The sequence below is a fragment of the Lactuca serriola genome, chromosome 9 (genome assembly GCF_051521515.1).
Source record: "Lactuca serriola cultivar US96UC23 chromosome 9, Lser_US96UC23_V15, whole genome shotgun sequence".
NCBI classification, from domain to species: domain Eukaryota; kingdom Viridiplantae; phylum Streptophyta; class Magnoliopsida; order Asterales; family Asteraceae; genus Lactuca; species Lactuca serriola.
The window spans coordinates 106,173,192-106,186,887 of record NC_136416.1 but is presented as its reverse complement, the minus strand read 5'-3'; the positions used below and the strand labels follow the sequence as shown (position 1 = coordinate 106,186,887).

Below are 13,696 nucleotides of genomic sequence, written 5' to 3'. Positions count from 1 at the left end.
TAAGGGACCTTTATCTTGTAAGTCTTCATGTGCTCCCACTTGATTCAACACATTGTAGCAAGTTTATAAAAATAATTTTATAAAGGTTGAGAAACTTTAATAAAATCAGGTTTATAAACTTTTGATCTTCAAAATGGCCGCCATCTTCATTATTGTTACGTTTTTATAAAAATAAATATTTCTAAAACTAATCTATTACTTACAAAAATTAAAAAATGAAAACTATCTATTAAATTATTATATACCATATGAATAAATAAATAATTACAACAATTTTAAATAAATCAACACAAACGTCCATGGCAAGTTTATACAAATCATACATATATATATATATATAACAACTCTTTGTTTTTCTAAGACAACTTTTATGACCAAAAAGATGCATGTAAATTTTTGGTCAGAAAATAATAATTATAAACATTTTAAAGTTGTCAAAGAAAATATGTAGAAATTTTTCTTATAAAGGGAAAGCTATCCATGTTTTCCAAAAATAAATATTTCATCAACTAAAGAAATAATCTAACTAATCTTGCAAAAATGGCTCTGATACCAATTGTTGGGTTTTTATTCAAAAATCCGGTTTCACAACCGATAAAAAATGATAACGGAAGCTTTAAAACTGTTGAATAAAATTAAAACTATTTTACCCACTGAGGATCATTTTTCAAGAGTTATAAAGTTTAAACAACCATAGAAGGAAAATTATAACAACCTTTGAAGCCTTTGTTCCTCATGGGGGGTTGGAAGTTGATGAAGTGTGACATGAAACTCTAAAACAAGAGTTCTCTAGAAGTATCAACAAAGAAAGAGTTGAACCATCAAAATATGCTAGTATACACTTGTGATTTGTTGTTCATAAGCCTTTGAAATATATAGCAAATATGTGTTCAAAGGTGAAGCAACAAAGGGACTTTGTCTAGCATCAAAATGCAATAGAATGGAGAAGAAGAAGAGCTTATGAAGCTCAAAATTTGGTAGCCCAATAGAGAGCAAGGTGCTCTCAGTTTTGGCTCCAAAGATGAACAAAAATGAGGCTTGCAATAACTACCTTCTAACCTTCTATGATCTCCCTTATATAAAGGCCAAAAGCAAGAAGAGACCATAAAGCAAAAGCATGAGACATCTTTCTTACAAGCATGGTAGAATTGATTAAACAATTCAAAAGAAGATCATGCTTGGTCTCCTCTCATTTTTCAAAAAAAGGTAAACCACAAAGAAGACAAAAGTTGTCTCATGGCTAGTTTATATAAACATACATGTTATCTTTATAAAAAAGTTCAATCATTTTTATAAACAATTACCAACATATATATTTATATAACTAGTCATATATAAATATCTTATTTTATATAAAGTTAGTTTTTATATAAATTGTAACTAGCATATTAAGATATAAATACGAATATGTAAATATCTTATTTTATATAAAACTACATTTTTGATAAATTGAACTAGTTTATTAAGATATAAATATAACTTATAAATAATCTTACTTTATGATATATTTCATAAGTTGTTTCTCCAATAAATATTATTTCCACAAATAATAAATTCCCAATTAGTAAAATATTATTTCCATGAAATAATAATTTTCCAATTAAATACAAGTGTTGGTATATTTATTAATAATCAAATTATACTAATAAATAATCAATTAACCGTAACTTGCTAAAAGGTGTGACCCTATAGGATCATATATTATTAGCAATATAATTCTATAATGACTCTTGGGCATACTAGATCTTTCAATATTTTGGTGATAGACCATTGAGTAAGTGAGTGACTAGAGTTCTCTCAGGTACGAGATGATCAGTGTTTGCAAGGAGATTGGAGATGGTGGTGATTCTCTCACAATAATCAAAATCGGTTGATCTCCATGAGTCATAGAATGTAACTCATTAGCAAGTTCAATGGCATGAGCATCTTTATTGTCACGAAACAGGTGTTCAAGAGCAATCCAAATTGTGCTTGTAGTAGATCCAATCTTCAAGATGGTATTGAAAAGATATTGAGTGAGGGTTATGTATATCCATGATTTTACCATAGAATCAAGTGCATACCATTCTTCATCTTTATCAGATGTGGGTTTGGATTTTCCTGTAAGATGATCAAGAACACCAAAGGCATGACAGTGTGTAACTAATAATTCTCTACACGCATCATAGTTAAGTTGATTAAGGTCCAGGATGAGAGGCATGTGGGTTTTAATGTTTGTGAGTCCGAATGGTTTTTAATTTTTTGTGGGTGTAGAACTTTTAGCTTCAGACATTATGAAAGTGAAGATAAAGCAGGAGAAGAGCGAGAGAGATGATGGAGGTCCGACAGATTAGGGTTGCTAGCAGAGGATGAGATCGAGAATTAGGATAAAGGAGGTGTTGAATCTAATCAGGGTCGGCTCTCCCTTTTGTCAACCTAAGCAAGGGCTTAGGGCCCCCAATGCTAAAGGGCACCGAATTTGAAAGCTATTTTAGTCCAGAAAACTGAGAATCGATCATCATATTGTTACACACATCACACACCTGACGCCACAATCAAGAATCGCTGATTTAATTTCCACAAAACCACATCTTTTCTACTGTTCTTCCTTCTCGCCGGTTTCTCCTCCCGTCCTCTGATATCTACTATAGTCTAAACACACAGAAATGCAGCCAGCGATAATTCAATTCCATGATTCTCGATCAGTCGTTTTTAAATCAAGGGTGGCATTGAAAGACCCCAACTGACGAACTGAAATCCTGAAAGGATATGTGTTTCCAATTTCCATGATCTAATAAAGCATATGAAATAACCAAATCCTTTTAATGATTTATCAGGTAATATAATATTTTTCTTAATTACATCAATCATAAAGTAGATATTTCTTATGAATTTAACATATTTTTCTTAATTTTTCTCAAATAGATGAGCCTTAAGATAATTAATTCACATAAGGAAGCTAGCTCCTAGAGATGTCGGCGATGGGGTGCTTTTGGTCGTTGGAGGAACATGATGGAGGTGGTAGCTTTGGTGGGAACTTTCAGGTACTTTCTATTTATTTTTTCAAGCATTACAATGTCAATGATAAATGGAGGTGTCAATGATAAAATATGTTTTTCTTGACAAGGTGATTAGGTGAATTGATTTGCTTTCATTGAAAGTCACCTTATTCAGAAATTCCAAACACAATGGTGAGTAACTACAAGTATTGAATGATCCTTTGTACTACCTTTCTAATGGTACTTTTTATGTTATGATATACCAAAAACATAACGAATGATCATTTTCGGCTTCATTGAGATCTACTTAACATCTCCATCAATAAGTGAAGAAGTATGTGTTAATGATTAGATTAAGGTGTGACATAGTGGTATCGCCTTTTTTCAGTAACCAAATAATTGTCGCCAAAACTTTATTTTCAACCATATGATGTCTAAAAGACTTGAGGTGTATAACAGATTCATTTTTATTCCATCTTAAATAGTTTGAATTTATCTTTTATTTTTCAATTAATTTTTCTTATGGTAACAAGTGGGAAGAGACATGTTTAACCCTACATAGGTTATTGACCCTGTCTAAAAGACATGTTTGACCCTACATAGGTTGTTGGTTTGGGTTACAACGTTGTAGATCTAATGGAAGTTGTGATTGTTCTTAATTTGTGTAGATCAAATGCATGGCTTTAGTTAATATAATTTTGACATACTTCTTATGAATGTTGTTTATATTCACTGAATAATAAGTATATTATTATGTTGCTAAACTTTTTCTTTTTTAAATAACAAATGAAATCCATTATCTATTTATCTCTTTGTTTGTGGTTGTGGATTTGTGTTACATTAAGAATTTGATAAGTGTTACCGACTTATTTTTTTATTCTAATATTGACTGATCTCATTATCTACTTATTTCAGAGACTCGGGATAGATTAAGAATCTTAAGTTTTTTTGTTTTCCGTTATCTCCTATTCTCAAACAACATGTATTTCTAATCCATAATCCATTAATTTACTTCCATTTTATTGTTCGTTCATTTGTAGTTGTCATGGTGATTGTTATTATTAATCAAATAATCAATAATCATGACTAAGAGGAATCCCCAATTTTGGTTTGCTTAGAGCCTCCAAACTGATTGAGCCGACTCTGAATCTGATACCATATTACAAATGAGATTTTCCCATAATTGATATTTGCATTGATATGGAATATATATATATATACATCACACATAATACAAAGGGATATAATGAGCTAAAATAGGGCTATAATGGGCTAAACTAACAAATATATACACGAACTATACAAGTACACTAATAAATGATGTTTTACCTTATTTATTTATTTATTTATTTATGTGAAAATGACACATTAGTGGTATTTTGGTTTCATGTAAGGTTTTCATTACGTGTTAGGGTATGGAAATAAACTACTCCCTCCGTCCCAATATTATTCTCCACAGACAAAAAACATACAGATTAAGAAAAACATTAATTACCACTAACTTTATATAATAAAATGACAGTTTTGTCCTTACTTTGCATTTAATGTTCTATTAAATGCTTAGTTGGTTAACTAATAATGAAGGGGTATTTTGGTAAAAATGTTATTTATTTTTCGAAGTGGAATATTATTTTGAGACAAACCAAAAATGAAAGATGAACTATAATTTTGGGACGGAGGGAGTATTAAGAATAATTTTATAATTTTCAGTTACTCTTCATGTTCAACGCATTTATCTTATATACGAAATGTTAATTTCCACTTAGAGACTTCTGTAGGAAATCAAAGTTGGATTTTTTATGTATTAGTGATACAGTTGGAAGAGGAAGGAGTCATCATGGGAGGAAATACGAAAACGAAAACGAAGTTGTAAATTTGTGAAAGTCCATTCCTACCCACTTGATATAACTTTAAAACTCACGGGAAATTATTGAAAAAAACAACATACTTTTTTTACTAAGAAAGGTAACATGATATAACTTTAAAAACTCAAGGACGATATTTGCAATGCAAAAAATGTCTGCGACAAAAACTATTATATCAGCAAGCAAACTACCATTCATGACCTATAATTGCATTGTACTCATATTTGTTTCCAATGTTAACAACATACTTACCACAATGTTTAAAGAATTTACTAAGAAAGGTAACACGATAGGGTCCGGCGATTTCAGACCTTTTCAAATCTTTTAATCTTCAACAATTCACTTGTGGGATCGAACATCGGTGAAATCACGTCTTCATTAAGATGGCGATAACATTTGGACGAAACTCAATCACAGGAACGTGAATGGAAACCGTAGGGTTCAACATATTAGCTATCATTCAAGAAAAACTCAAGTAAGGTTAAATATAACATCCCTCTTTATCATGAATTTTCCTGATTTTTTTCAAGTTGGAGACATACGGCGGGTTTGTGGTTGAGCCTATAATCGTTTGGGTAAGATAGTAGATGTTTTTATTGCAAAACAACTATCAAGACTAGGAAAAGGTTTGGTTTCATTAGGTTTTTAGGTGTTGGCAATTGTGATTATCTGATTAAACAACTTTGTGATGTTTGGTTTGGTTCATATAAAATGTTTGCCTCGTTTCCCCATTCCTTGAAAAACAATGTCCGTAAACCCCAAACCGCTGTTAATTCCATAGTAGTACATTGAGACGTGAGTATTAACTCTTATGCGAATGTGGTTTGAGGCTCAATCAATGATACTATCAACAGTAAAAACGTGGAGGATATTATTGATCTTAATTCTGGAGATTTCATAGTAGAAAGAAAACAAAGGACATGCCTCGTTAAGGCAAGAGACTTCACTATCCTTCCCAATCTCCGGTTGCTCTGTTTGGATGAAAGCTTTGATAATTTTGAAATGAGATATATGGGAGGTTTGTGGGTGTTGATTTAATTTACTTCCACTAATGCATGTAAAAACTTTATGGGTAGTAATACAATGGATCATTGGATATTAGCAAAAAGAGAGTATGGGATCGATACTTTGTTCCATCGGAACGGATAATGTGGGATGATGTTGAAGGATTACCTCTTTCTGCTTGGAGTAAAGAGTCTTTCAGGAAAAACTCTTTCTAAATAGGGAACAATTGCTCAGTTAGATAATGACCTTGGGGAAGATATATACAAGAACAAGATTTGTATTATGCCATCTATCCAAAGTATTATTTCAGAGGTGATCAAAGTTCGTGTTGATGGGGCTACATACTAGATTAGAGTTAAAGAAGCTCTGAGGTGGAATCCCTCCTTTGTTCATGACCTTCCTGCACCTTATCTATACAAAACTGAATTACAAGACCATGATCAAAATGAAGGACATTCTCATTATTTTGATAGGAATGAGGATGTAGGAATGGAAACGGGGCGGGTTCGGGGTAGGGCATGGTTTCCAAAACCCGCCCCGATATCTTTTGGGTATCTTATCGGGGCGCCCCATTGGGTTTCGGGTTTGCCCTTCGGGTTTCGGTTATCTTATCGAGATTACAATAATTCATAATGAAAATTTTATTCCATTTTATGGTACCCTGATATCTTGTAAAATATACATGTTGTAAAGTCCCTTTTAAATTAAAAATATGATGCATCACTTTAATAAAATAAACAAGATGTTATATTAAAAATTATTTGATTTAAATTTAGCGTAATACGTCCAAACATAAAAAAATGATCATTCACACTAGATTGTTAATAACTAAAAACATTGTCCGCAATAAGTATTTTACCTTTGCACGCGTGCAATTAACATCAAAAGGTTTCGAACAATATATATATATATATATATATATATATATATATATATATATATATATATATATATATATATATATATATATATATATATATATGCAATCGGGGCGGGGCGGGTCGGGGTGAGGATAACCCATTCCTTGCCCTGAACCCGATAAAAAAACCCGATAACCCCGTTACCCGACCCAAAATGATCGGGTTTCCCCATCAGGTTCGGGCTTTTTTGCCATCCCTATGAGGATGTATCATTGGACCCATTTGGTATCTATGATGCAATTGAAAAAATGAAAATGGATGAGGTAAACAATGATATTCCAAAAGGATTTAATAGTTGGGGTAATGCAAAAAGAACAAAAATATTAAAGGACTCCAGTGGCAAAATTAGAATTCTGCAATAGAAAATTTCTTTTACCCATCTCCTTAAACTCATAACTCGGGTGCTGGAGGAAATGCCTCAAATTTTCCTAATGTGTCACACTCAAACTCATCCACCGCTCCTGGTGTGGCTGTCAATATTCCGCTTGCCGCTGCAACTATTCAGACTACTGCCACTGTTTTGTTTGCTGCTGAAGGTGAACCACAAGTAGCCCGTACTTCTTCAGCTAACTCAACAACAGTCCCTGCTGGTTCTTATGAGAATTTTTTAGCACATGCTGCTGATTTCGTGCCATTTCCAATTGGGACAGAAGCTTCTAAAAAACCTGCACCGGTTGGTTTTTTGAGTGGATATATTCTTATATCGGGCATTCAATCTATAGATGATTCTTTATCTCATCTACTTGGTTTCTCAAATATAATTCATGAAGAGAAAGAAGTGTTCTCAGAAGGTTCATTCAACACTGACTCTAATGTGGTAGAATCTAATAAAACAGTTGCAATGGGAGGGATCGTTAGTTTCAATATGAATGGTTGTTCTAAACAAGTTAAAAATATTGTTTAAGGGGAGGGATTTAAAGAGAAACGGGTTTGGATAAAATCTCTTTAGAGAAACGGGCTTATCTATCAATAAATCTCTTTAGAGAAACGGGTTTGCATAATTTAGATATGAAATGTTTATCTATCAATATTGAAGGAGTGGGTTCATTAGAGAAACAGGTTTGGATAAAATCTCTTTGTGCAAAATTTAAGATTAATTTTTTGGCTATTCAAAACACAAAAAGGAGCTTGTTGACCTTTTTCTTGTTCCTTCCTTTTGGGGTAATCTTGCATTTTCTCATGTCTTTTGTCCTTGTCGTGGTGCTTCGGAGGTATTTTGGTTATTTGGACCCAAACCTTTTTATTCATAATAAAGTAATCATTTATGATTGGTATGTGGTGCTGGAAGCGGTTTATGCTGTCTCTAGAATGGATGTCTTGCAAATTTCCGTCTATGCTCCCCAAAGAGACGATTGCAAAAGACAACTTTTTGAAGAAATTTCTATCTTGATTGCTTCTTTATCGGGAGAATGTGTGGTCCTGGGAGATTTCAATGAAGTAAGAGATGGGTATGAGAGACTTGGTTCTCAATTCAAACATATTCCTACTAGAACTCTTAATCAGTTTATTAATCAGGCTGAATTAGTTGATATTCCTATGGGTGGGCCTCATTATGCTTGGAGTGATAGACGGGGATCCAAGTTTTCTAAACTTGATCATTTTCTAGTCTCTGAAGATCTTTTGTTGCGTTTTCCTCATCTTACGGGTTTGCTTTTGGACAAAAATATCACATACCATCGCCCTATTGTTTTATTTGAACATTGTATCGATTATGGTCCGTCTCATTTTCATTTATTTGATTCTTGGTTCGAGCTAGAAGGTTTTGATGAAGTAGTTCGTAATTCTTGGAATTCAACTTTTGTTGTGAATATGATTGATAATCTTTGGGTTATTTTTAAGAAGAAGCTTCAACTTTTTAAATCTAACTTAAGATTATGGAATTCTAGTGCTTGAGATCGTTTGATTAGTAAAAGGAAAACGTTCCATGTAAAGGTTTAACTGATTGATGCTTCTCTTATGCTTGATGGGGGTAGTACTGACCTTCGTGAACAAAGAGTTTCGGCTATTAAAGAATTGACGAACTTGGATCATCTTTCTAGAGCAGTGTTAGCACAGAAAGTGAAAGTTCAGTGAGCTATTGAAGGGTATGAGAATTCTGGTTTTTTCCATGGTATTATTAATCGGAAGAGGCGACAACTTGCTATCATAGGTGTTATGATAGATGGGTGTTTGGGTGGATAACCCAAGGATGGTTAAGAAGGAGTTACAACTTTATTATAAAAATCTTTTCTTGAGGAAAAGAGGAAGTCGCCCTTCCACTGATCCTAATCTGTTTCATACTCTCACGGAGGATCAAGTTCTTTTTCTTCAGGATCCTTTCTCTCAAGAAGAAATAAAAAGGGTAATTTCGGATTGTGGTTCAGATAGGGCTCCTAAGCCAAATGGTTTCTCTTTTGGTTTCTTTAAATGATTTTCCGATCTTATTTCTGATGATTTGGTGTCTTTCATTCAACATTTTCATGGTCACTGCTCGGTTCCAAAAGGTTGCAATGCTTCTTTCTCTACGGTTATCCCCAAAGTTTGAGACCCTAAGACTATTAGAGATTTAAACCTATTAGTCTAATAGGCTGCCATTACAAAATTATTGGTAAACTATTAGCTAATAGGTTGGTGAAGGTTATTGGTTCTATTGTTACTCTGGAGCAGTCTGCCTTTGTTAAAGGTACACAAATTTTGGATGATCCTTTTCTTCTTAATGAGGTGGTTGCTTAGAGTAAGTCTTTGAATCATCCACTTATGATTTTTAAAGTGGATTTTGAGAAGGCTTTTGATTCTGTCTCGTGGGAGTACCTATTGGAGATTATACAAATTATGGGCATTGGTAAGTTGTGGTGTGATTGTATTATGGAGCTTCTCAGATCTGCTAGGGCTTCTGTTCTAGTTAATGGGTCCCCTTCTGATGAATTCCAAATCCAACGAGGCTTGAGATAAGGCGATCCATTTTCCCCTTTTTTGTTTATTCTGGTGATGGAAGGGCTCCATGTAGCTTTGCTTAAAGCTCATACCGTAAATGTGTTTCGAGGCATTTCTTTTAGTGGATTGATATCTCAGACTCGTTTTATGTTGATGATGTTGTCTTGATGTATAAATGGGACCCAAAAAATGTTTCCCGTGTCATTCGTATCCTGCGGTGTTTTTACTTAGCTTCAGGTCTCAAAATCAATTTACAAAAATGTAAGTTGATTGCATTGGGAGTTCATTTTGCTTAGGTTAAGGTGGCAGCTCGTAAGGTTGGGTGTGCTCCAGATTCTTGTCCTTTTATTCATCTTGGAGTCCTAGTTGGTCAGAATATGTCTCAGATTTCTTCTTGGTCTTCTGTTGTTGATCGTTTTCGCTCAAAACTCTTAGGTTGGAAAGCGAAATGGCATTCGTTTGGAGGTCGTCTTTCTTTGATCAAGTTAGTTCTTGGAAGCCTCGACAGTTACGTGATGTCTATCTTCATGGTTCCGATCTCTGTTGTTAATATCTTGGAGTCTCTTCGGGCCAGGTTCTTTTGGGGTGCTGACTTAGATAAGCGATGCATGCATTGGGTTCCCTGGGATAGAGTCTTAGCTCAAAAAAGGAAGGGGGCTTGGTATTGGCAGTTTGTTTTCCTTCAATCGCGCTTTACGTTTTAGATGGCGCTGGAGATTCTTTCATAATCCGAATTTTATCTTGGTTAAAGTTGTCAAAGCTCTTTATGGATCAGATGGTGGTTACAACTCTCTTTCTCAGAGGAGAGGGTTGATTGGTCATCGGAATGGTGTTATTCCGATGTTGGTCCAGCTTAAAAATCATGGTCTTGATCTCCAGCCTTTTTTGTCCTATTAGGATTGGTGATGGGAATATGTCTTCTTTCTGGCATGATGTGTGGAAGGGGGATACCCCCCCTGACTGCTTCTTTTCATAGGATTTTTTCTCTCGATCCTCATAAATCTCTGTCGGTCCGTGATAGAGTGCTTTTTGGATGGGATTCTGTTTTTCTCAGGCGGACTCCTAGAGGGGGCATTGAGGAGACTCAATGGGTTGCTTTTACTTCCTTGATGCAGGATGTTCTTTATCATTCCATCCCAGACCGTTTAGGGTGGACTATTGATGTTTCTGATTCCTTTACTGTTTCTTCACTCAGAGCTTTTTTTGATAGTCATATGTAGTATTCGGGGGGTTTTGGAACTCGTTGGAATAATTGGGTGCCAATGAATATCTTTATTTCGAGATTGCAGTTATGAAGTATTCCTACTAGAGAGAATCTTTATCTCTGTGGGATGACTATGGATTCGATTCTTTGTCCCGTTTGTTCCAATACCATTGAATCTATTGATCACCTTTTTGCCGGTTGTAACCAATTGATAGAGATATGGACTCATGTTGCTATTTGGTGGGGGTCCAAACTCCTCATCTTTGCTCTATTGATCAGCACCTTTTGTGTTCTGATTCTATTTTCTTTAAAAGAGGGCAAAGTCAAGCCTTTGATGCGGTCATTTTGACTACGTTCTGATGTTTATGGAATTTTCGTAATTCCACCATTTTTGTAACGACTCAACCTAGGAAATCCTTTATTTTTGATAAAGTGATAGATAGATCTTTTTTTTGGATTTCCAATAGGTGTAGAAAAACTAAAATTGGTTGAACCTCTTGGTTACATAATCCTCTATTAGCTTGTAATTTGTTGTGATGACTTTCTTTTTCTAGCTTCATGCTAGTTTTCTAATAAAATTTATACCGTTTTAAAAAAAAAAAAAAAAAAAAAAAAAAAAAAAAAAAGGTAACGCGATACTTTTTTTTTAGTAGCACCATACTTGCAATAACGGTTTAAATATGTTACCAACAAGATCTGCTTTAGCTTCTCAACTTGCCAAAATTTTATAAAAGTTCTTGGTTAGATTTTAGGTTGCAAAATCTAACTTTAAAAAGTCAAAAGTGAAAGTCTATCTCTAATTGTTAAAATTAAGAGGGAGTTATACAATTTTTAATTTTATTTTTTATTGCATTACTTCTAGACTTTTCCTTTTAAATTAACATATAATTTTAAAATTACCAATGATTTTTATACATTTGTAACTACATGTCTAACAAAAAAGATTTGTCAAATATACATAAATACCACATTTCTTACTTTAACATAAATGTTACATTAACATTTTTATAAATCCTACATGCACAATATCGTACCTATCATTCAAAATTTTCAATTGAAATTCATACTTATAAATCATCATGAAAACATTATCTTTTCACATCATTACCTTTCCACATTTGCACCCTCATTTATTTGTTGCATACTCATTGTGGTTTGACAATATTTCCAGCTTACAACCCTTAAGAAGTTGCTATCCAAATGGTGAAGGTAAAACGGGCCATTCTTGTATTGATTCGGATCAGAAAAGATAAGTGCCACCCGTTTAAAGGTAACATTGTTTTCTTTATTTATTATTGAGTATATAAAATATAACATATACAAGGTTCTATTTGTTTATTATTAATGCTGGTATTTATTATAACTAGTTTGTAAGGCTATGTGCAAAATCAAGGGATGTTGTGAATTCAGCTGTTGAATATTTGATCCTTCATTAACAGGTTTGATTTTTTTCTTAAATTTTTATAATGTTTGAAGTTTTATATATTTATGACTTTTACACGTTTCTTAGGAGGAGACTCCGAATGCTTTTCTATAGATCAAATCATAACCAATATGAGAGAGTTGAATGGGTTCATTTTCAGGGTTTATTAAGTCTAATAAACAGATAAAATATATATTGGCATATGCTTATTTCGTCAGTAATTTATATCTTAAGTTTTTTTATTTTTTATTGTAGCCAATACCTCAAATTAAAGGAGAACCAAATCTTAAAGTTTCATGAATGCTTTTATCATTTGGTTTGACCCAATCAACCCCAAGAGGCAAGAGCTAGCAATCTACTTCTTTGTATGTGCATTATAGCATTTTACTTTGGAAAAAATTGAATAACTTCGTAAGTATAGCTCCACTATTACTTTGATTTGTGATTAAAAACAATTTTTTAAATATTAACATGACAATTAAAGTACATTGTCTTAATAAACCAAAACAAATAAGAAACTAATTGAGACAAACGAAAACAAATAAATGTGTCGTTCTATAAAAAAGAAGTAAATGGAAGCATGCTAATGTGTCTTGCTTATAACCAATTTATTTATGTATATTGTGTATATTGTAAAGGAAGGAGACCAAATGATAAATGTTCTTCAAATAAATTTGAAATGGTGGAAAAATAGCGTTGTTGTTCTGATTTACAGGGGTAAAAAAAAGTTCCATTAATCATATCTATATATATTGTAATTTTAGAACTTTCCTGGACCCTGATATATCATCTAATGCATTATAATCATTTTACCCCATTCCATGTTTAAGTATTCACTGAAGTCTCAAGATTCCATTCCTATTTTCATTGTGTCTCTAATTTTGAGTTTATTTTTGTTTCTGAAAAAAAAATTATACTTCAAAATACCTTCATGTATGAACTTTCTTGGAGCCTGATATATTTTTCCATACTTTTCATTGAATGTTATTCATGTTAACAATGTGTTTTGTTTATGTATTGTATCAACTTTCAATATCATATAAGCAGACCCGATCCAGATGGTGGACAACCGAACGGTCGCCTAGGCCCATATCTTTAAGCGGTCCAAAATTCCTAGAATATACATAGAGAGAAAAAAATCAACTTGTCTAAAATTGCTAGGAAAAATATTTTTCTTTAAATTAGTTATTTTTGTAATGTTGTGACTATATTTTTGCTTTCTAATACTAATAGTAAAATTTATAACGGTTTGTCTATTTTCGACTATAAGGGTCCACTTTTTTCTTTTCGCTCTGGGCCTATCATATCTTTGGGCCGGCACTGCATGTAAGCAAGTACTACTCTTCTATACAACTTCATTTGTAACTGTATACACCCTAAAAACACAA

The 13,696-nt window shown here is 33.1% G+C and overlaps 1 protein-coding gene across 1 annotated transcript; it reads right to left on the bottom strand.

Moving 5' to 3' along the window:
- Positions 1 to 1,786: 1,786 nt before the first annotated feature.
- LOC145076015 (uncharacterized) lies at positions 1,787 to 2,200 on the bottom strand. Its single transcript, XM_079022044.1, has one exon. It carries the CDS (start codon positions 2,198 to 2,200, stop codon positions 1,787 to 1,789), a length of 414 nt encoding a protein of 137 aa, XP_078878170.1.
- Between the last annotated feature and the right edge of the window lie 11,496 nt (positions 2,201 to 13,696).